This window comes from Rutilus rutilus (assembly GCF_951802725.1).
Source record: "Rutilus rutilus genome assembly, chromosome: 20".
NCBI classification, from domain to species: domain Eukaryota; kingdom Metazoa; phylum Chordata; class Actinopteri; order Cypriniformes; family Leuciscidae; genus Rutilus; species Rutilus rutilus.
Window position 1 is genome coordinate 12,801,882 of NC_140225.1, and position 22,883 is coordinate 12,824,764.

At 38.2% G+C, this 22,883-nt stretch overlaps 1 protein-coding gene across 4 annotated transcripts in view; it reads left to right on the plus strand.

Annotated features, from left to right (window-relative positions):
• The window catches only part of sorbs1 (sorbin and SH3 domain containing 1), a 50,805-nt gene that overhangs the window by 20,965 nt on the left and 6,957 nt on the right, over window positions 1–22,883 (plus strand). For 2 of the 4 annotated variants that reach the window (XM_084390588.1, XM_084390586.1), the window contains exons 12-22: window positions 969–1,083; window positions 2,876–2,959; window positions 11,600–11,649; window positions 14,371–14,543; window positions 19,744–19,829; window positions 20,430–20,594; window positions 20,733–20,779; window positions 20,911–21,025; window positions 21,125–21,250; window positions 21,851–22,045; window positions 22,242–22,790. In XM_084390588.1, the coding sequence (XP_084246714.1) occupies window positions 969–1,083; window positions 2,876–2,959; window positions 11,600–11,649; window positions 14,371–14,543; window positions 19,744–19,829; window positions 20,430–20,594; window positions 20,733–20,779; window positions 20,911–21,025; window positions 21,125–21,250; window positions 21,851–22,045; window positions 22,242–22,790 (1,705 nt within the window). Of the gene's footprint in view, window positions 1–968; window positions 1,084–2,875; window positions 2,960–11,599; window positions 11,650–14,370; window positions 14,544–16,581; window positions 17,923–19,743; window positions 19,830–20,429; window positions 20,595–20,732; window positions 20,780–20,910; window positions 21,026–21,124; window positions 21,251–21,850; window positions 22,046–22,241; window positions 22,791–22,883 lie in introns of all 4 variants that reach the window. The other 2 variants (XM_084390585.1, XM_084390587.1) reach the window with 2 other exon arrangements.

A 22,883-nucleotide genomic window follows, 5' to 3' on the forward strand; every position in this document is an offset into this window, starting at 1 on the left:
AGAGTGTGAATTCTTGCACATTGCTAGTGTTGCTCAACATAGAGATGATGACATTTCTTCACAGGACCTCAATATGTGAAACACTGTATTTTAGCATTTGTCATTCTGCTTAACAAGCATGTGTTGGGTTCGAGATGTTGCTGTTTGCTGCTAGAAATCATAATGGAGACCTGTTTTTTTTTTTTTTTTGCCATCAGTGTTCACCAGCAGAAAATAAATTAAGTGCCTTTAATTTGTATCCTTGTAGATCATTTTAGGTTATAAATATACAGCCCAAAAGACTGAGATCACACTAAAAATAAGGGATTTAAAATGTAAATTAAAACTGGAGATTAAAATGGTTTTAGAATTTGGAAAACAAAACATTATGACATTTAATGAATAATAAATATTTAAGATTCTGTAGATAATATCAGGATCTGCACAATAAAGAAATACTGAAGTTAATGTAATTAATATTAGTCAATGACTTAGCAATCTTGAACTAACAAGTCTCTTGATACGCTTACAGCATTTATTTATCCAGGTGAATTTTTATTTCCTTTAATTGCAGGTAATTAAAGAACATGAATTAATACTATGAACAATAGTATATTATAATAACAATATCATTATAATAGTTGTATAAATTTGCGGAGATTAATAAATTTTATAAAAATCGTTGGTATTATTTATTGGATAATTACAGTCAAAGATTTGAGCCTAATTGTAAAGTGTTACAATAATTTGTAATGGAAAATTTGTATTAAATCAAAATTATGCAAAACAGGTTTCTAAATATGTATGTATAACACTGCAGAATACACTTCTCCAATTAGATGATTGAAGTGCTTTTATATGAGATTTTATATATATTCAAGCTGCATGTATGGGAACGCTTAACTAAAACTTGCCCTTGTTGGTTGCCATGGCGACTCTCCACCTCCCTTGCTGTATCACTCTATCTCTCCCCCCATGCATCCCTGCAGGAATGAGTGGGAGCCCCCTGACAAGAAAGTAGACACCAGGAAGTACCGTGCTGAGCCCAAGAGCATATTTGAGTACGAGCCAGGAAAGTCTTCAGTGCTGAAGCAGGAGAGAAAGGTATGATGCTCTTTATACACGCATGTTTTCTGAGTGCTGTTGCTGTGCATGCCGTTTGATGCTGCAAGAGCTGGTTTCTGCCTGTTTCACTTAAAAGGACACAGCACACTCACAGCTTGGTTGTCTTAAGTGACCTCGGTAGGTGACTTGTGCTAGTGATGTCGTGATATACTGTACTGTGCATAGCATATATGACATGATCATAACGTGTGTTCGTAGCAGTGCACACACTACAGTAAGGTTAAGTATAGAAGATAGAAAGTAGGAGGACCTTTTACTCAGCTATAAAAAGATCATCAATAAGTGACACTTGCATTGTCCAGACCCAGTTAAGAATAGAGACTCCTGCTGGGGCTTGAGTGTGTCTGCAGTCTGGTCATTTTCATGGGAGGTTTGTTACCATGACATTCAGTGATTCAATCTTTTTAGCATGACTCATTCTGGGAGCTGCTGGTATTACATAATGTCTTTCTGATGACATACCGCTGAAATAGGTTTATTGTAGAAGCCAAGCAAAGCACGTTGGATCCTGTCAGTGAAACAACTGAAGCATAAAAAGTGCGAGCTGCATTAGTTCTTTCATTTTCTGCTAATTGTTAGGGAAAGTAATTAAATTGGCTCCAGGTCAGGTCCTATCTAGGGCAGAAGATAATGTGCTGCCTGTCTCTTCATTGATTTAGCTCTGCAGAAACAGTCCTTTTCTTTTGGAAAATTTTGTGTCGTGGAATTTTTCAATTATTTTTAAATGATATGTACATTACTGTTCAAAAGTTTGGGGTCGGAAAGATTTTTTTATGTTTTTGAAAGAATTTTCTACGAAGACTGCATTTATTTGATCAAATATACAGTAAAAACAGTAATATTGTAAAATATTATTACAATATAAATTGTTTTCTAATTAAATATAATTTAAAATAAATGTAATTTATTACTGTGATGGCAAAGAGTCAGAAAGTCTTCAGTGTCACATGATCCTTCAGAAATCATTCAATATGCTGATTTGCTGCTCACGAAACATTTCTTATTATCAATGTTGAAAACAGTTGTGCAGCTTAATATTTTGATATGATGCATTGAATGATACATTTTTCAGGATTCTTTAAAGAATAGAAAGTTAAAAAGGAAAAAAAGATTTAATTCGAAATCTTTTGTAACACCACATGTCTTTATTGTCACTTTTTGATCAACATTCCTGCTGAATAAAATAATTATTTCTCAAAATAGTATTCATTTATTTAAAAGAAAAATCTTACCGACCCAAACTTTTGTACAATAGTGTAATATCATGTTAAATATAGCATAATTATTGTTATTGATTTTTATAACAGTGTAGAAAATATTTGGCAGGATTTTATAAGCAAACAATAATGCAAAAAGATTGATATTCATATCAGAAGTGTGAAATTATGGATTTTGAGTATATGAATATGTTTATTTTCCTTGTTCGCTTGTTATATACATTAATGTATAAGACCTATGATCTATGGATCCCTTTCCATCATCATTACTTTGTCTTTATGAGATCTTTATTTTCTAATTCCTGTTCCTTTGCTGAGATCAACCAGACGCTCTTGCAACAAGTCATCAAGCTGGAAACAAATCCAATTCATGTTTCCTCTGCTGTCTCAGCCTGGAGCCTTTTTTTACTTTACTGTCTGAGATCATGACAATATGAGAGAGTTCATGTAACATCATCATTCAGTCTCATTGTCTTTGTATTCTGAAACTTCCTATTTCTCTTTCTCTTTCTCTCTCTCTTTGTCCTCCTTTCCTTGTTGCCATATCTCTGTAGACTCAGGACGTAAGTCCAGAAGATGTAGATTTAGTGAATGAGCCTTGGTATAGGTTCTTTTCCGAGATGGATTTTGGCAAAGCGGTAAGTTGGCAGTATATTAAAAAAATGCATGTCATCCTTTTTTTTGTGTTTAGGACCCTAAATATAGATTTTTTATGTCTGTCTATTAGAACCATTGTTATGTCACTTCCTTTCTGCACTGACCTTTCATATGTATGTTCCTTATCCATCCCATTTTAGCTCAGTGCATAGCAATACAAAAGCAATACAGAAAGTAACATTACAGTGAGTGGAAGAATTCTTCTAAATGTGCATCAGAAGCCAGATCAGAGAGCGATAGGTGATTAAAAAGGTGCAAGCACCACCTCTTAACTTCCCAGAACTTTTCCATCTCATATTTGTTTTTTTTCTGACTGTAATTCAATTTGAATCTCAATATATTATCTTTTGCACTGTGATTAAACAATGAATTGCCATCTGATTTGTAGTTGGGGTTCATCTGACAAAATGATTCTAGGTGTCAACACCACTCATTCTAGGTGTTGACACAGATGACTTTGAGAAAGTATTCATTTTTATGTAGTGCCCAGACTGGAAACAGACAGCAAGCTGTGATGATGCAACTAGTTTGGTAAAGGTAATGCTCAACATTGGCTAAACTGTTTCTCCTGTGCTGTTGCCTGTTTTCAGCAGCATTGCCTGGCAACATTGACTGAAAAATTGGCCTCTGCATCATCCGCTTCTTGGTTGTCAGATTTGCTACATCCACCTTAACTAATGGGAAAGTGCATAACATCCTGCTGGTATCTATCCAGTCATGGCGATTACATTTTTGCAGTGTAAACTTGTTTTGTCTGACCTTGACGCATTAACTAAGTAAAGCACTGTAAAGTACCACTGGCCTCCCGTCACTAGGTTCAGTGAGGGATAGGAAGGCCGTCACTATGTTATCAGTGGCACAGAGCCTGTGCAGTGTTGTCATCAACTCAACACCTGTGAGTAAATAGCACATTCGTTCATACTTATTTTCCTAGAGACACGTACCATGATACACCCCTGGGTGATCGGTTGTTTAACCTTTCTTTTTCGAAACTCACTGTGATTGTTTCCATGGGTGACAGTAGTAAAATTAGTCAACAGTAGTAAAATTGTTAAATTAAACCTTTTATTCAGCAAGGACGCATTAAATTAATCAAAAGTGAAAGTAGACATTGTTACAAAAAACTTTTAAAGTCCTGAAAAAACTGTATCATGGTTTCCACATAAATATTAAACTGTTTTCAACATTGAAAATAATAACAAATATTTCTTGAGTAGCAAATATTAGAATGATTTCTAGAGGATCATGTGACACTGGAGAGAATATTCAGCTTTGCCATCACAGAAATAAAAAATCTGGTAGTGAATATATAGTATAATATCAGAGGTTGTATAATATATAATATAGTGTAAAATATCAGAGGTTATGATACTATATTGCAATTTCTCGTAAAACATTGTTGCAGGTCAAGAAGGTTTCTCAAAACTAGTCTAATGACATGCTTTCTAGAGGAAAAAAAGCACAATAAAATTATCACCAGAAAAAATCATGACAAATATTAAATATATGACCCAGTCCTACTCTTACTGCCCATGCATGGCTTTTGTGTATGACAAGTCTTTAGAATTAGTTCTTCTGACAGTGAAACCAAACCCTTGAGTGTGAGTCACTGAGTCACAGGCTGCATTCCTCATGGGTAGACTCATAAATCTGAACATCAACGTCATGGCATAAGTTAAAAGAAGGTTCCTGTCTCTTTCCAGATTTCCTTGTTTAGAGATGAAAGTGAGGAGTCACCTCCCTTGAGAGTGGGCGTCTTGAGTCAACTGATGCGGCCCTCTCGCTGTGTTGATAAGGCAATGATAAAATACTCATGGAGTTCTAGTTTCAGGAGCCAGTGTGAAATTCTCATTGGCTTAGTAAGATTCCCATAAAAAGTCAGATGCAAAAAGTAAAATTAAACACATTTCTAAAGCTATGTAAACACTCTTGCAAAAAGGGTTGAGATATTTTGTTAGTGTTAGAAATATTAACAACAGTATCCGTCATATATCCATCCTGCTTTGTGTAGACTGATGCATACTGTCATACCTGCGGTGTGAGAACGCTAGGTGCTGGCGCTTCACGCTGGTACCTGTCTGTCTGCTATTGTTGACTGTTACGTTTGCTTTTGGATATGTTTTTTTCTGGGATTATTTCCTGGACTACTTTACACTCTCAAAAAGTTTTGGATAACTGACCCGGCAGTCTCCGTGATCCTGTCACACAGATCGGCTGCGAGCCCTCTCCATTCCTATCCTTACATCCCTCTCGACATCTGATACAGTGAGTCTCCACTCTCTTTATCTTTTTGTGGTGTCAATCCTTGGTATGGTTGGGTAGCCTTCCCTGCTGTGGATTGTGGATCCGATACGGTTCTGGCTAACGTAGTTAAACCAATAAAGTGTTGTGTGGGTCACATTGGTCATCACTGGTCATGTCGTTGCGTATCCACTTTTTGGTCTTTTTGTGCTGTTTTTGGATGACGTTAATCAAATAACTTTTCCTGCGATGGCTTTACAGTTTTCTGCTGCTCAACTCAAAACATTAAAATGATATTTCTGCTTGGCTCCAGACACTTATAAATGGTGTGAACAACTTGGAGTTTTACGCCGACCTCGCCACATACAACCTGCAGACGCGCATCTACAGACTTGCGATGTGCGCTATTGAACACTGGCTCTTTAACTGATAAAGCATCAGTGTTGAATGACATAATCATTGACTCAAACCTGGACATGCTACTTTTGATGGAAATGACCTTTTCAACTTAACACCACCTGGGTACATCTATTTCTCTCATCCGCGTCTTCATCGTTGAGGTGGAGGGCTGGCTGTAGTTTGCCGTGAGACTATTAAAATATCCAAGATCGAGTTTCATGATGTTGCAGCATTTGAATACCTAGCGCTGAAAATTACTGGCCAAACGTCACTGGCTGTAATCTTAATTTACCGACCTCCAAAATTTCCCTCTCACTTTTTTCTTTGAGATTAGTGAGTTACTTACTCTAGGTAGTCATTCATCTGTTATTTTGCTTGGTGATTTTAATATACATGAAAACACTGCACAATGCAAATAATTGATGTCTGTGCTGGACTGTTTCAACTTAACTCAAACATGTAACTTTTGCTACTCACTCCAGGGGTCATATACTGGATCTCATATGTACATCTGGCTTATATAATATTCTTGTTAGTGGCTCTGATTTTGCTTTCTCAGATCACAAACTCATAAACTTCAGTTTTAGTTTTCCATTATCTATATCACCACTGAAGAAAATGCTCACCTATCGTAAAATCAATTCTGTGAATCCATCTTCTTTCTCTGTTTCAATAAGGGCTTCAACCTTGTCAGAATGTCCGTCAGAAATCTGCTGTATTTACAATAATGCTTTTTCTCAAATACTTGAGAGTCATGCTCCTGTTAAAACTAGACTGGTTCCATCTACTCGTGCCTCACCCTGGTTCACTCCTGAACTTCGAACGATGAAAACTGAGGGTCGCCGCCTGGAAAGACTATACAGGAAAACTGGACTCATTGTGCACTCTCTGGCTTTTAAAGAACATTTGCTCAACTACCGTACAGCCCTCAACGATGCAATATCCTCTTATTTCTCCTCTACCATTAGGAATTCCACGTGAGTCCTCGAGGTTGCACCCTTTATAACACAAACTGTAGTTTGGCTTCCACCATTGTCCCAGCAGAATTAAAAATGGCTGCGGTGACCCCCATTCTTAAAAAAACCAGGCTTTGACCATCTAAATATGGACAATTACAGGCCAATATCTAATTTAACGTTCTTAAACAAACTCCTTGAAAAGCGTGTGCCTTCGCAATTGCGATCATATTTAGATGTTAATGGTCTTTTTGAACCTTTTCAGTCAGGATTTTGCCCATCTCATTGCACTGAAACTGCTCTTCTTCGGGTGGTTAACGACATTATTTTGTCTGTGGATTCAGGGTTAATAAACATCTTGATGCTTCTCGATCTAAGTGCTGCATTTGACACAGTTTGCCAAGAAATACTGATCTCTCGGCTTTCTGATATCGGCATCACTGGTTCCGCTCTTTCCTGGCTCATTTCTTACATCAGCGACAGAAAGTACTATATCACCATCCAAGGGTATAGATCTGCCACTGCTTCGCTTACACAGGGTGTTCCTCAAGGTTCAGTTCTTGGCCCACTATTGTTTATCATCATCTATATATACACTTGGTGACATCATACGCAGAAATGGACTTCAATTTCATTGCTATGCTGATGACATTCAAATTTATCTTACCACCAGCTCCGATTGGCCATCCCTGCCTGACTCACTCACTGCATGTATAAGGGACATCAAGCATTGGATGTCCCTGAATTTCCTCAAATTAAATAATACAAAAACTGAGATATTGGTGATTGGCTCTGCTGCCTCAGTCAAAAGGATGGACCTGTCCTTTGATATTGATGGAGTTCATGTTAAGCCTTCGTCATCTATTCGTAACCTTGGTGTCTTAATCAACTCAAATCTTTTGGCTCTCATATTTCTTCTCTTGTTAAAAACTCTTTTTTCCATCTTCGTAATATTGCACGTCTTTGATCTTCTCTCACTTTAGCTGATGCTGAAACCTTAATTCATGCATTAATCACATCACGTCTGGATTATTGCATTGCTCTATTTCTTGGTCTGCCCCCCAAAAAATTACAGTATGTTCAAAACTCAGCAGCAAGAGTTCTCACCTCCACCAGGCGTTCTGCTCACATTACTCCTCTGCTTCATGACCTTCACTGGCTACCCGTGGCATCCCATATTCACTTTAAGGTATTACTTCTAACGTTTAAGGCATTAAATGGTCTTGCACCTCCATATCTGTCTGATCTACTTTACTCTTAACGCCCTGATCCCTTAGATCAGCTGAACTGTTTGTTGTCCATCCCTCGTTTCCGGTTGTCTACTGTAGGTGGAAGGTCATTTAGTGTTAATGATCCTAAATTATGGAATTCACTACCCCTTACACTTCGTAATATCTCATCTGTGGCTACATTCAAGACTCAGCTAAAAACATATTTTGGATAATGTGACTATATGTGTCCTTATGTGATTGTAATGTGTGTGCGGGTGTGTAAATGTATTGTAATGTACAATGTAAAGCATCCTTGAGCTACGGAAAGGCGTTATATAAATAAAACTTCTTCTTCTTCTTCTTCTTATATATACCATCTTCAGTTATGAGACTGAGGTCACAAAAAGGACTTGTTGTGCTTGTTGACTCCTATCTGGGAGCAACTTTAAGTATGAAGCTGCGTGTGTGTGTGTCTGTGTCTAAGTGGGTCGAAGGTTATTGGAGACTGCATGTGACCTGGCTTCCTCAGTGATTAACACGCCATACTCTATGACAGTGACAAACACAATCAGCCCATCTCCTATATCCTGTGTATGGAATGAGACATATGTACTGGCCTAGCAGTCCATATCCATTATGTGTTTGTTCCAATTAGACACAACAATGTTCCTGTGTACAGTAGAAACTGTGCTTTGATTATAGCAGCTTATCAAAGAACGAAAGAAAAAGGTTGCATATAAAGTACTTTCATAAGACTTTCGTAAATGAGCACATAAGCCCCATTTGCTCATGTGGTTAAGTTGCACAGCACCCTCACTCACATTGTATGCTATTTATATAATAGAAAAGTTGTAAATTTTCTTGAGTCATCTCCTGCACCTGTTAGGAAACTAGCACATGAAAATGAGCAAACATTATTAACACACTGTTCCACTGACTAGCCTTAACAATCAGGGGAAAGGAATTTACATCCTAGGAAATACTGTGGTAAACATCTCTTGATCTTTATTGTGGCCTCTTTAGGAAGAGCATTTAGCACATTGTGACTTATCTTAAAGGGACAGTTCACCCAAAAATGATCATTTACTCAGCCTTATCATTCCAAACCTGGATGATTATTTTATTTTATTTTATTTTATTTTATTTTATTTTATTTTATTTTATTTTATTTTATTTTATTACCTCAACATTCATATCTTAATTTTTGTTTCAGAAATAAAAGAAAGTCACATAATGACATAATGGTTTAATGACAGAATTGTCATTTTTGGGAAAACTGTGCCTTTTAAGGATGGATTCAGTCTAAATTCAACAAATTTAGTGTTGTATTTTAATTGTTCATATAGTCCTATATGCTGAAATTAGACCCTGTAAACCCTGATGTGACAAATGGACGTGTACCAGACGAGACGATGGGAAATTCTCTAGGAATACTGTCTCAGCATTATTACTTTTAAGACTGAGATGTCATTTCCTTTCAAGTTAATCACCTTATATGAGAAATTCTATTTTGGTTGGCATTTCATATAACGTAAGGCTTTGAAACGGTATCCTCTGTGACATACTGTGCACGTCACTTTCACCCACCGTCTCCATGGGTCATGTCAAGAATCTCAAATACCCAGCTTAAATCTCACTTACAACAGTCCTGACTTTACTGTGGTGGCTGTTTGTAAGTGTATTTCCTGTAAACTCAAGGGCCCTTTAGTCCTTCTGACAGACAGTTAATGATATACATAGCAAAAATTTTTTTACACCATATACTTTTTTCTTCTGTCAGATATAGTATATGAAGCTTCCTGTACTTTATAATGCCAGCAACAGTGTTCTAAATTCATTGCATTATTTCACTTTCTTATCTCCTCATTTTAACAGCTGCATCACACTAAGGTATTGTACTGGCTGTCACAATTATTTAGATTAAGATGCGTGGCACTTCAGATAAGGCTTTCATGCATGCTTCCTGTTTGCTTATTCTTCGCATCTGAGCCAAGTCTGGTGCGAAAGCCTCTTGGGATGCTGTGCCGGCTGTTTTCTTGAGAGAAAAAAAAAATGGTATGAATGGAAAAAAGGGACAAAAATACTAGAGGTCGCTTTGCAGACGTAATAGCAGCTTATGTCACTGGGTGTTCCTCAGGAAACAAAACTTCTAGAACATGACGCTGTATAAATAGAGCGATATTCTAACACAAAGCCTGTATTCATTCGCGAAGGTTATTCGTGATCCTCTTTACCCAGCAACCAATGGGATGAGCATGTTGCGGTCAGGAGCTGAACTTTTCTTCTGTCGGTCAGAAGAGGGGGCCGTGGGGTGCTGGCACGCATGTGGCATACCTCTAAAGGGACAGCAGCAGGCTGGGATTGTGCAATCGTATTTGCAAACACCACTTGTGCTTTTTTTTTTCTTTGGAGGTGTGCTGTCATGCTATTTTTACCATCTGTGACGTGCACTTTGGGAAAAGCAACAGAAACAGCAGCCTAAAATTAAACTTCTCTAAACCATTCCAAATGCAAGGGGGGGTACAAGCCGTCGCAGTGAATGGCTCTTTCTGATCTGCCGTCGGGAGTTGCTGCCTGGCAATAACAGCTCCTTATTGACTCAATGCTTGCAGTGCTGGGTGTTTACTTACAAATTGTAGTCTGTTACTGATTACAAATTACATGATGAAAATTGGTAATTAGTTACGAAATCTAATCTGAGTACTTTTTTATTACTTTTAGGTTACTTTTTTTCTAACTCGTTTATCACATACATTTTAATTAGATCATTGTGCACCCCATTGATATAAAAAAATACAAAGAGAAAGAAAATGTCTTCTATTCTTTATTATCAAAAACATTAAGTGCATTAAATGTCAGGGTTTCCCAAACTGGTGTTGTGAAGGAACTGCAGTGGATATGCAAGTTGAGTGGAAATCTAATTAATTAAATAATAAAAATGTAAGCTTAATGAAAACATAATACTTAAAAAAAAAAAAAAAAAAACAATACCTGAACACTAGAAACTTCATTTGTGTGCCTGTGTAGTGAGAACATGTGAATGTGTTGTTAAAATGAAATAATACCTTAAAATCTCAGGGAGATTTTAAAATAATATGTGAATGATATTTAATCATATAATTAATTAAAAGCTAACTTTAATGTGATTAAAAGCATTTTAAAATGTACTGTACTTACAAAGACTTCCTTTTTGGAATCTGATTACATAATCCAGATTACATGTAATCAGTTACTACCCAGCACTGGACGCACGTTATGTGAACTTCCTTTGACGTACTAATAATATCAGTCCTGTGATTTTGTACAGCATGTCCGATCCGATGCTCATGATATTCTTAATATACATGTGTAGATCCGTTTGTGTGTGTGTATGTGTATGTGTGTGTGTGTGTCTGTGTCTGTGTCTGTCCATGTAATTTGGCCCACTTCCCGCACCAGCTGGTTAATTGTCTCCCTGTCTGGCCGGCCAGTAATGAGAGTGACTCAATAGAAGACAAAAGAGAGCCTCGGTGAGAGACAGCAGCTGATTGGTGGAAGCGCTGACAGCCCCCTCCCAAAATGGGCGCCCCTCACAGCCCCTGCTAATCCCACCCCTCGCTCCCAGTCGCTTGTTTTCCCCCCTAACTTGCATGCAGGCCAAAATACTTGCTTACTTCTCCACGCTACGCTTCGTCCAGAGGACTTAAGAGTTTCAGAGCTTTGGACACGGCAGACGTTCGCAAGCCTGACTGACTAATGCGCCTTCTCCCTTTCCAGCTGCCAGAGAGTCAAGCCTTTGGAGCTATCAATGACTTCTTTGTTTGGTTTGTTGCAGAGTGCCCCCTCTTTCAGCCCATTGGAAACATCTTCCGACCTCCAGCAATAGTAAGTCCATGCTTCTTTTTCCCCTCACAATTGTTCCTTTCCACCATTTTCTGATGGTGTATGCCTTGTTGTATGTGGGTGTGTTTGTGCGCCTGTCTTGCTCTCCAGCCATCTATTATCAGGCAGAGCTGTCACGGGGCTCTGGAGATTTCCCTCGTTTCCTTTTTCTGTTTCCTCAACGACCATTTGCAATGCAGGCTGTCCAGTGTAGGCGTTCGTGTGATGTATGTTTGTAAGCATGTGTGCGTGCGTTCGTGGAGGAGAGGCCACGGATGGTTGTGATGATTTGTTTCGTGCTGAAACTAGTGTCTGAAAATAAAACCTGGATGTCTTTTTAAGAGAGATAAGAGACCTCGAACATCCACCCATTCTGTTAGCAGAAATCCCCCAAATTGTAATGTGCTGTTTGTGAAGCACACAGTAAAGTGTCATTTTTTTTACTGACAGCTTTCACTGTGGCATTTACGTGATCATGCCTTCACAATACTGACATAACAGTCACATTATGTCTTTAAATTTGAAGACATTTACATTTGAACAAAATGTTTTTTCATTTATTAACTTGATTTTTTTTTTTTTTATTATTATTTAAAAATATATATATAATTTACAAAGAAAACATTTATTAACTTACATTTATTGATTTAGCAGATACTTTTATCCAAAGCAAGTAATAAGGAATACAACAAGCGATTCTTCTTAAGGAGCCAATATGATACAAAGTTTCAAACACTGTCCTGAAGAGTACAAGCTAGAACAGGGAGAAATATACGATATAGTGAAAGCATAGAAGAATAAAAAAAACACATTTATTGATTTTGTATTATTTTGATTCAGAAAAACATCTGAAGTATCGTCTAAAGCATGCACAACAAAAATAGAATCAATTTAATGTCATGTAAGCTTTCTTTAAAAGCATTCTTTAACATAACTCGTTTTTTTAAACAGTAAATAAACGTATTCATTAGTTAAATCAGTTTAACATTTTTTCCATGCTTCCTTTGCCAAAAATGTAGCAGTAAAACATACAAAAGAATGAATCTTTTGTGGTATTTACATCTCTCTTAAGAATCTGTGGCATCTTTTAGCCTAGCGGTCTTCACTTTGGTGTGAGGATCTTTGTGATGTTTGGATGTGGTGTTTATTGTTTTATCAAAAGACACATGGTTTAGTGATAAACCAGGAGGCCAACTAGTGTTCAGCCAAAACACTAAACCAAAAATATGCTCGCATGACTTGAGGAATGTCTGAGAGACAAGCCCTGTGTAAGTGTAATCCTGAGAGAAACATAGTTTTGCCTTATGGCTAACAGATCCTTGAAAAGGAGCTGAACAGCATGAAAATACTTCAGCTTTACTGATGGTCAGATAAATCTGGGAAGACCATCTCCGCTCCAGCAGTTGTCAGGCAGCTGCTCAGGTTCCTGAGTTTGGAGCCAGTGGCGTCTGGAATGACGTGTGCTCACTTCTTCTCCAGTGGAAAGCATCCCAATGGTCATGTCATTCTTGGGGACTTTATTAAGTGTACAGTATAGTGGAATAATTCATAAAGCTGGAGTCACAAGAACAGTGTCTTGTACGCACACATCATTTTTGTTGAATAATGGGTATTTTATTGTTTCCAACTATGAAAAAGTAGGAAAGTATTCTAGGGCCCTTAAGAATTTATTGGCGCGTTGGCTGTTACGGCCCAAAACTGTAACTGTAACTGTTACTGTTAATATGATTCCCTCCGAAAAAGAGCTGCCGATGTATAGGACCGTTGTCTGTGCATTTAAAATCCTTGTCATGGATAAATTCCCTCTCAAATCACTTAGCATGTAGGCCATGTGAGTCTGGTGTGTTAACCCTGTTGGAAAAACAGTCTCATTCTGGTCAGGCTGGGCTGGTTTGGGGTTTTGGGCACTTGTAAGCTGGTCAGACCAGCTAGACCAATTTAAAACAACTAAGACCATCATGCATTTTTGTTTTTCAGTAGAGAATAGTCTGCTGAAAACATAGCATGGCCTTACTGGACTCAATATTATTGCTTTATTGCATACAGCAAAGAGTCATAATGATAAGAAAGCATGATATACTTTCATTTTCCCTATACCAACATAGACTACAGCTCATTATATGGGAAGACCTAACAAAAGACAACTTATTAAAGGTGTGCATCCTTAAAGAACAACTTACTTTCATGTAAGCATATACTTTAGGTTTATACTGTATGACTAACTGCTACATGTGGAAATCTTCAAGCATGTTTTTTAAAGGATGCCACACAGGCCTCTGAGGAATGTTCTGATAAGGGCCAGAGCAGCTGGCGCTGTCCCATTTATATCAAAGAGCACACTGGCTGACTAAAAACGCCCAAGTTTTAAATTGTTTTTTTGCAACATTAAAAGTAAATTGAATATTATATATATATTTTTTTAGTAAAATAATGTAAATATATATCAATAAACTTTTTTTTCCGCCAGATATTTCAAAAGTATGAGCAGGTTTAGTTAGTGTGCTCAATAAATCTTCAATTTACAGTTTTTAAAAGTAATCCAAGGCAAAATATTTTTTATAGTATTGTTTTTCCATAGTATTTTATGGTTTCAATATCTGGTTTTAATATATATATATATATTTTTTAAATCATATAAACACGACACTAGAATTCTGTTGAGACATGTCGCGTGAATATGATGATTTATGTAAGTCACAGCCTCATATCTCTATTTGTGCCCAGCTCGACCTGTAAAGCAGGCGACAGTGAAGCAGAGAAGGACAGCTTGTCTGCCAGTGGGCAGGCAGCTCCAGAATGTGATCGACACACTTACAAGAGTGTCCTGGAGGGCGGCGACATCCCACTGCAGGGCCTGAGAGCGCTTAACAAGCGCCACCCCAGCACTTCTTCTAAAGGTAGGCTTCCACTCTGTTTTTATATAAGTTTAATTCAGGTTTGAAATGATTTTGGTTTAAGGATTTCTAATCGAAATATGATTAAAATCATACTACATTATTGTAAAGCTGGCCCATTTGTTGCCCGTTGAGCCCTCTTCATCAGCATTTTCTACATTCCTTCCTTCACAATACCACACAAATAACACAGCTCATTTGTCTTTCTGTGTTTTGTTAAAGCTGGCCATTTTTCACAGTTGACACATAACAGATGTCCGGTTTGACCTTTAGTCATTCACTCGACGCCGGCCTGTTAGACAGAATGGGCACATGAGGTTCGGCTCAGTTGGGTGTCCAACTGCTTTAGAAGTGGGCCATGGTGTGCGGAAAGGGGGTGGACGTAAGGATTAATAGGGGGATCTGATGGTAGACACTCACCCTGCAGAGGAGATAAACATGCAGCATGTTCAGGGGTGGTCAGGTATGAGGGGGTCAGCTGTCAGAGTGAGGTCATGAATGGAATGCTAGCACATTTGACCCGGAGGATGGGCCGCTCGGGTCGGCAGGGGGTGGAAAGCGGAACGCACAAGGGTTGAGGATGATGACTGTATCCGTTAATAGTTAACATGACCCACATGTTTAGACAAAGGCTTTGTTGACCACTGTGTGAAGATCTTTTTTTAACTCTTGTTTCTGTCTGCTTTGACTTTCCAAGGCAACATGTTTTGCATACAGAATATACAATGCAGTGTATCTTGTTGTGACTTCATAAAGTTATGTTTCTAAATGCATAATTGAGTATAAAGAAATCATTAAAGACAAAAATATGAATTAAAGCACATTGCAAAATTTTGTTTAATCCAAATTATGTGAGTGTCCCTATTTTCCCTCCTGCTTTTAAGTAATTATTACTATCTATACCATGTTTCTGCTGCATTTTTTGCAATAGACTGTAAATATCTATTAACCTTCTGCCTGTAATTCCTGTGGATAGCAGCTGGTAACTTCACAGCACACTAGAGGTTTCTTTGGTGAGAATTCCCAAGACTTGTAGTGCTTACATAAGTTAATGACCACAACGGGTGTAAGTGCCTGTCTTGGAGTGGTTTGGGGGAGTCTGCGATAGATCAAAAAGAAAAGCATATCGACACATTTGGACAAACCTTCACAATAGGAAACAAATGGTGCATTTGGTTGGACCAAAAAACTTATTGGAATGTCTTTCAGCACATATGACTCTTTAAAACAGTTTTTAAACATAAAAGAGTTACTGAGCAGGTCAAATGAATTACTATGGATGTCACATGCATATTGGAGGAGACGTTCCAATTAGCAATTTAGTGGTACAGTATTTTGATTCATTGTCAGTTGTAAGTTAAAGCAGAAATAATTCATTTTCTTCCTTTTTTTTTAACAAGGCCTATACTAGCATTTATGGATTTGAAACTCTGCTCACACAGGACTCACTGAATATTTTTGTTTTGTTTTGCAGTTTGCCAGGAGTAAAATATCTTAGTTGTTATATGATTTATTAATGACTTTAAACCATTTAATACTGATAGATTTGAATCTGAATTACCACAATAAAATATTCCAAACATACTATTCTTTTATATGTTCTTTTTAGTACTAAAAAGTAATTAAGTTTAGTTTTTATCATTTGATTTATTTATATATTATATTATATTATTTATATTTAATATTTTTAGTTTTTATGGTTTCTATATTAGCTGTTAAATTATGAAACTTGCTAATTAAAGTGAATATTTAGTTTCATGCTTCATCGTAATAGTGATGTTTTATAAGTACTTGATGTACTGCCATGATTCCTCCAAATATAAAGTAAGGCTATGTATTGCCTTCAAGATTAGTTAAACTCAGAGTTGAACCTGCTTGAATGCTCTAGATAAAATGGACTGACAAAATAGACTTAAGTTGGAGTATTTATTTAATAATTAATGTAACATTTCTTACTTTATTTGCCAGTTGTGTGATGTTTGTGCTTGTTGCAAGTGTAATCTAATGCACTCTTTGTTCTGTTACCCTGCATGCCTGCCAGTGGATTATAAAGGTGGGAATGGCTGTATGATTTCACCCTGCTCTTCTGTAAATACTCACTCAGTTCTTGCCACTAATGCACTAGCTTCTCAATACAAGACTAAAAAGTCCTTGTCGGCCACCAAAGCCTGCATCCCTCAAATCCTTCCCTCCAAGTTTAAGCCCAAGTTATCGCCCTCTACCGATGAGAGCCTGGAAAGACGGGCCGAGCAGACACAACAGCGGCCCAAAGCACACAGCTGCGAGGATCTGCATCCGGAGGCCTGTGGCTCACAGAATGGAGATACACAGAATGCCGATCACAGGTTAAATTCGGCTTGCAAGGGCAATGGTTCACCTGAAAGCAGGAACCATCATAAAAATGGACCTGTTGTGGGATCTGTGAGGAGCACTGCTGAGTTCTCTGCCCTCTATCGAAACATGCATAACATTCAGAGGCCAAGCTCCTTGGGCTCCAGCCCCAACGGTAGTGTCCGCTGCCTGGCTTCATTTTTTGAGAAGCCGGGGGGCGACATTACCTTGGATAGGACTGAGTTCATCCCCCGGGAGGCTGTCACTTTTCGGGTGATGGAGTTTGAGCGTATCATTCAGCGTTCGAACTGTGCGCCCACTCGCTCTGCCTCAATGCCCATACTCCCTAGTAACCCAAGCCCTTCCCATAGCCCTACGCCGGCCTGCTTTCTCCAGTCTGCTCTGTCAGCTGAGACTCTAGTCATGCCAGAGCCTGCACATACTGAGGACTGTCCAACCATGAATACAGAGGCCCAAACACCCAAAGAGGAACCTTCTGTGTCAGACGAGTGCCTGAACACCTCAAGAATTGACTTACCTTTGGAAAATGAGAGCAAATCAGAGGAAAAATCCAGTTGCATTCATGATGCTGCCAAAGAGACGCCCTCCAGCTGTACCTCAGAACCCACAGGTAACCATCACCATGATCACTTCCCCTTCCACACCAAACAAAGCAAGTGTAAAGGCACCTGCCCGGCTTCCTACACACGTTTCACCACAATCCTCAGGCACGAGCGGCAACAGGCCAACACCCTGCAAGAGAAGAGATGTGCTCCCCCAAGAAACTTGCTTCTGATGGGACCAGCCCCTTTCTCCTTACGGAGGTCCTTACACAGTCAACAGGCCAAAAAGACTTGCGCTCTCTCCGCCATGAAGCCCGTGGCCGGAGACCTCTTCTCGGCCAGGCCGAAGCCTGTGATTCCCCAACGCCTGTCCTCTTTGGAGGTGCTGGAGAGGCTCAGTAACGGAGAGAGCTCTCCCTGTGAGGGGTGCAACTCGGATGACCTCATGGATGTGGAGGGCTCAGAAGCCAGTAAAGATCACTCTGAAGGTGGCTATATTGAGAGTGTCATGAGTGTCAGATTGTCCACACTCATGTTCGGGCATGACTATGTCTGTGATCACTCATCTTCCTCCAGCCTTTCTCTCTCTTGTCTGCTCTTCTGTCATCACTGAGTGACTTTATTTTTTCCATTTCTTCCGTGTGCACTGTGTGGCCAACTTTGTGTGGTTTGTAACCAGATTGGCATATTTCTGTTGTGTTGTGTTTAAGTGTGTTATTTCACTTTTTTTTTTTTATTCTCAGACTTTCACTTCAGCCATTTAGTATTATTTTTTTATTGCCTTTGTAATACATTGTCCAGATAACGATGACCAGACATAAATATAAAAAAAGAACAGAACAAAGTCATGGTAAAAAGTACCACCCATCGAGTGCAACAGTGACTGAACCTTTCAGCTGCCTGGGTTCTGAAATTGTTGTTCCAAAGGGATTTCAAGGCATTCTTCAATGAAGTATAAGCAATTCTTATGTGTTTATTTTTAATGCTTAATTTTAAGCAAAAGTGTATTTGAAATTTAAGTCAAAACAACAAAGGTACCGCACTTAAGTTGTTTTGTGAGGGAATGATCTTCTACGCATTCCATGAAACGTTGAGAATTATCTAATCGAATCATAAACAGTGGTATAATATAAAATGATTGACTTACAGTCAGATTATATACATATACAATCATGTATATATAAAACAAGTTTAGATATATATACAGTATAAACAATTTTATTCAAGTTTATTACAGGACAGTTCACCCAAAAAATGTCATAATTTCCTCACCCTCATGTCATTCATTAAAATTTCTTCTTTGGAGCATAAAAGAAGAGTTTTTGAGAAATGTGTTACCACTTTTCAAAATATTGTCTTTTGTGTTCCACTTAAGAAAGAAAGTCTCACAGGTTTGAAATGACATGAGGGTGAGGAAATATAACAGAACTTTGATTTTGGGGTGACTGTACCTTTAACTTTCTCTATAATGTTACTTTTGTAAAAGCCAGATTCCATTAATCCATTATCAAGTATTACTACATACCAGAAGTTCTGTTTTCACCCTATCATAGAATAATGATAAGAGTTGAAACAGAGGAATTTTTGGTCATTTAGCTTCTTGTCAGCTTGAGAAAATATTTCAGGCCTCAAATGTCATTGAACAGATGCATTTTGTACATTTAACAGACATTTCAAATTGTTTCATGCACATACAACTTTCATCATACTGCAAAGCCTTTCACAGATTTGATCTGAAATTAAAAGACATTTCATAGAATAGTGTAAACATGAGTCGGTTTTTACTCTGTTTAAGGATCAGGACCAGTGCATTCAAATGGCTATTTTGTTTTTTGTTTTGTTTATTATTATGTTGTTGTCACTTAATTTTCTATTTTTTAAATCTGCATTATACATATTACACTAGACATTTTTGAAAGGAATGTCAAAATGTGTATTTTTACCATACTTTTTCATGATGTTAAGTTTTGATGCATGCAACTTTTTATTTTGACTGACCATGGCTTATGCTTATCCTGCAGATCTCAAAATACTTGCTTTATGCATAAACTATTCTAATGTTAAACTGTAAGATGTGTAAGCCATGTTATGTTCATGTAATTTTATTTACATATTTGATATAACATCTTTTGTTATATTTGAATGTCAGAATGTCTATATCATCCCCATTGACATGCTCTATAAATGGAAATTTCAGAGATATGAAGTGTTGTGGAATGTTTGAACCAAGACTGACTTGAATCATTGCACTTACTCTTACTTTAAGTAATTTTGGCAACAGAAAGTGAATCCTATATTTTTTCAAACAGACTCCGATTCCTCACATCCATTAGGCCACGGGGATCATGGAGAGAACCCAGACGAGACTGTCCGGAAACGCTATGGAGATAAAGAGGTGCCATATCTGTTTTGACATTTTCTTCACACTGCAAACAAATCATTTTCTTAATTGCTATGTTTATATTGTTTCCAGGAACAACATATAAACATCCTTAAAACAAGATAAATTTACTTGAGAAGGAAAAATTATAATATGACTTGTTTTCAGAGAGTATATCTTAAAATAAGTTACATTTTCTGCCCCGTGGACATAGTTTTTTAAGCATATATCTAACACTAAATTATTTAGGTTTGTTAATAAAACAAAATGAATAAAAAATCAAAATATTTCATAAAAAAACGTCTTTTGTTTAGATATTTTTACTGGAGAATAATAGAAAAAATAAATGTGTGTATATCCCTAATGTATTAACATTAACAAAATAGATAAATATTTATTAATTTGTAAATTTAAATAATATAATATAATATAAAATAATGTAATCTTCTGGATATACATACAAGTGCTGATCTGTGGGTCCTCTGGTCATGAGTAATTTAACAGACATATGGTGGATTTTAAAGCATGTTTTTGGAGACTTATTTTGCTGCTGTACAATGTGGTGAATTTGTAATCGGCATAATGAGTGAATTAAAAGCCTGTTTCTTTTTAAAGAAAATTCTGGAAGAGCAAAGACGGTTAAAGCGAGAGCAGGAAGAGGCAGACACAGCCGCTCGGAGACACGCTGGGCTGGTTGTGACTCATCAGCAGTTCATTACTAATGACCGCTTCGGCGACCTGCTGGTTATTAATGAGAAAGAGAAGAGAAAAACCATAGAGGTGACATATTTTCTCTCGTTATGCTTCAAACGATCTTGTTTGATGCTGACTGTCTTTTTATGTGACAAAGAGAGTTGCTGTGATTATAAAAGATTCATTACTGTAGAAATGATGCTAATGGCCTCTTATTGTCTGCAGAGAACTCCTGCTTTGGCGCGATTTGACTTCAGAGCAGAAAGTTTAAAGTAAGTGTCACACAATTCAGTTCTAAGGATGCTAATGAGGTCATCATGTGTTTGTAAATATCAGCATGTCTCTTGACGTGTAGAGTTCTACATTATACAAGTCTAACCACATTCTGTTTCCCCTTAATCAGGGAACTACCATTTCAAAAGGGAGATATTGTGTACATCTACCGGCAAGTTGATCAGAACTGGTTTGAGGGAGAACATCATGGAAGAGTTGGGATTTTTCCACGCAGCTACGTTGAGGTACATTATTTGTATCACTTAGTATTAAATTTTTTTGTATCTAAAAGAGTTTTCAGGTGTGAAGTAACAGGTCTTACTTCTGTTATACTGTTTTTCCAGCTCTTGCCACCAACAGAAAAGGCTCAGCCCCAAAAAAGTGCTCCGGTCCAGGTGTTGGAATATGGAGAGGCTATGGCTCGATTTAATTTCACTGGCGACACTGGTGTTGAAATGTCTTTCAGAAAGGTAATTCACACTGTTTCTGTAATTTAATGAAGATTACGCTTAAGTCCAGCGGTCAACACTGTTGATATGCAAACAAGAGATAGAGAAATCACTATTACCGTATATGTTTTATTTAGATTTTTATTTTAGAAATATGTAATAATCATTCATTATCCAGCAGCCTGTTTTATGTATTTATGAGCTGAATGTGAAGCCAAACGCTTTTAAAAGTGTGATGAAACAAGACAAGTAGAAAGCTTTCAGAAGAAGAAAATAAAAATAAAAACAGAAAAAAACAAATTTAAGGAAAAGTTTGCTGAAAAGGTTTTTAAAAATGTCATCAGCCAGTAGAATAAAATATGCTAAAACTGCAGTGAATATAAGTAATTAATCAACAAAATTATTATAGATGCAGGTGGATTCACATATGCATGTCCGCACCAGACTTTGCTTTGCTGATTTTGTTACATGTAAATTAATAATATAGATTATGAAAGTGAATGTCAGAAAATGAAAAAAAAAACAACTTATTTTTAAATAAATAAATATGTGTGTGTGTGTTTGTTGTCTATCTATGTTATGATTGCAGGAGCTAATTCAAAATCTTTTGTCTGCCTGTAGGGGGAGCGAATAACACTCATTCGCAGAGTAGATGAGAACTGGTATGAAGGCAAAGTTTCTGGCACTAACCGGCAGGGCATCTTCCCGGTCACCTACATAGAGGTGCACAAAAGACCCAGAGTGAAAAATGGAGTGGACTACCCTGATCCCCCTATCAGCCAGTCACCTCATCGGAGCACAAATGCCTCTCCACAGGTAAAAACATGACAAAATCAGTGTCCCTTAGACCATTTTTATTCAACTTATGTGAATTGCTTTCATTTTCCCATTTGTTTTTTTAATTTATTGATTATCTCATACAGTGTTTTCATCATTTCACCTCTCCCTTTCCTCCTTCCTCTTTATTGTTTCCTATTATTCCTCCTGACACCCGGCCTTGCCCTCCAAAAAGCCCATTCGTAATCGGCTCACCACCTCCCCTCTCCCTCTCCCCCGGTCTCCCCGCCGCTCGATCTCCCCCGAGGTCCATGCCATCTCCAACGAGTGGATTTCTCTCACTGTGGGCGGAACCAGCAGCAGCCCCCCAGCCGCCCCCACTCCACCCCTCCCCCCTCTGCCAAGCACTTCCTACCGCTTGGGGGAATATCTGCCCCCTTCCATGTCAGCCAGTCCTGTGCCTCCCATCAGCGGCAGCCCCTACTGCATCTCCCCCATGGCCTCTCCTTCCTCGTCTCCTTTACCCCCGCCCTATCCACCCCGGCCCTGCTCGGCCACCCCGTTCCTCACCTTCACTCCGCCTCAAAGCGAGGACTTCCTTCTTTCTCCACCATCTCCCCGCCTCTCCCGCAGCCTGAGTCCCTGTGGGGGTGCTGGGCTTGAGGGTTGGCTTACTAGGGGCAACAGGCTGGATCAGGAGTTTCAGGAAGGGGATGGGTCTGAAATAGACAGGGCTGGCAGCCTCCGCAAGGCTCCTTACAACAGGAACTATAGCCCAGCAGAGGTATCTTCTGCATGGTGTGGTGTGTTTGTTCAGGGTGCCCATCGTAAGATGACTAAGTTCCGTTTTCATTGGCACGAGTTATAGATCTAGCAG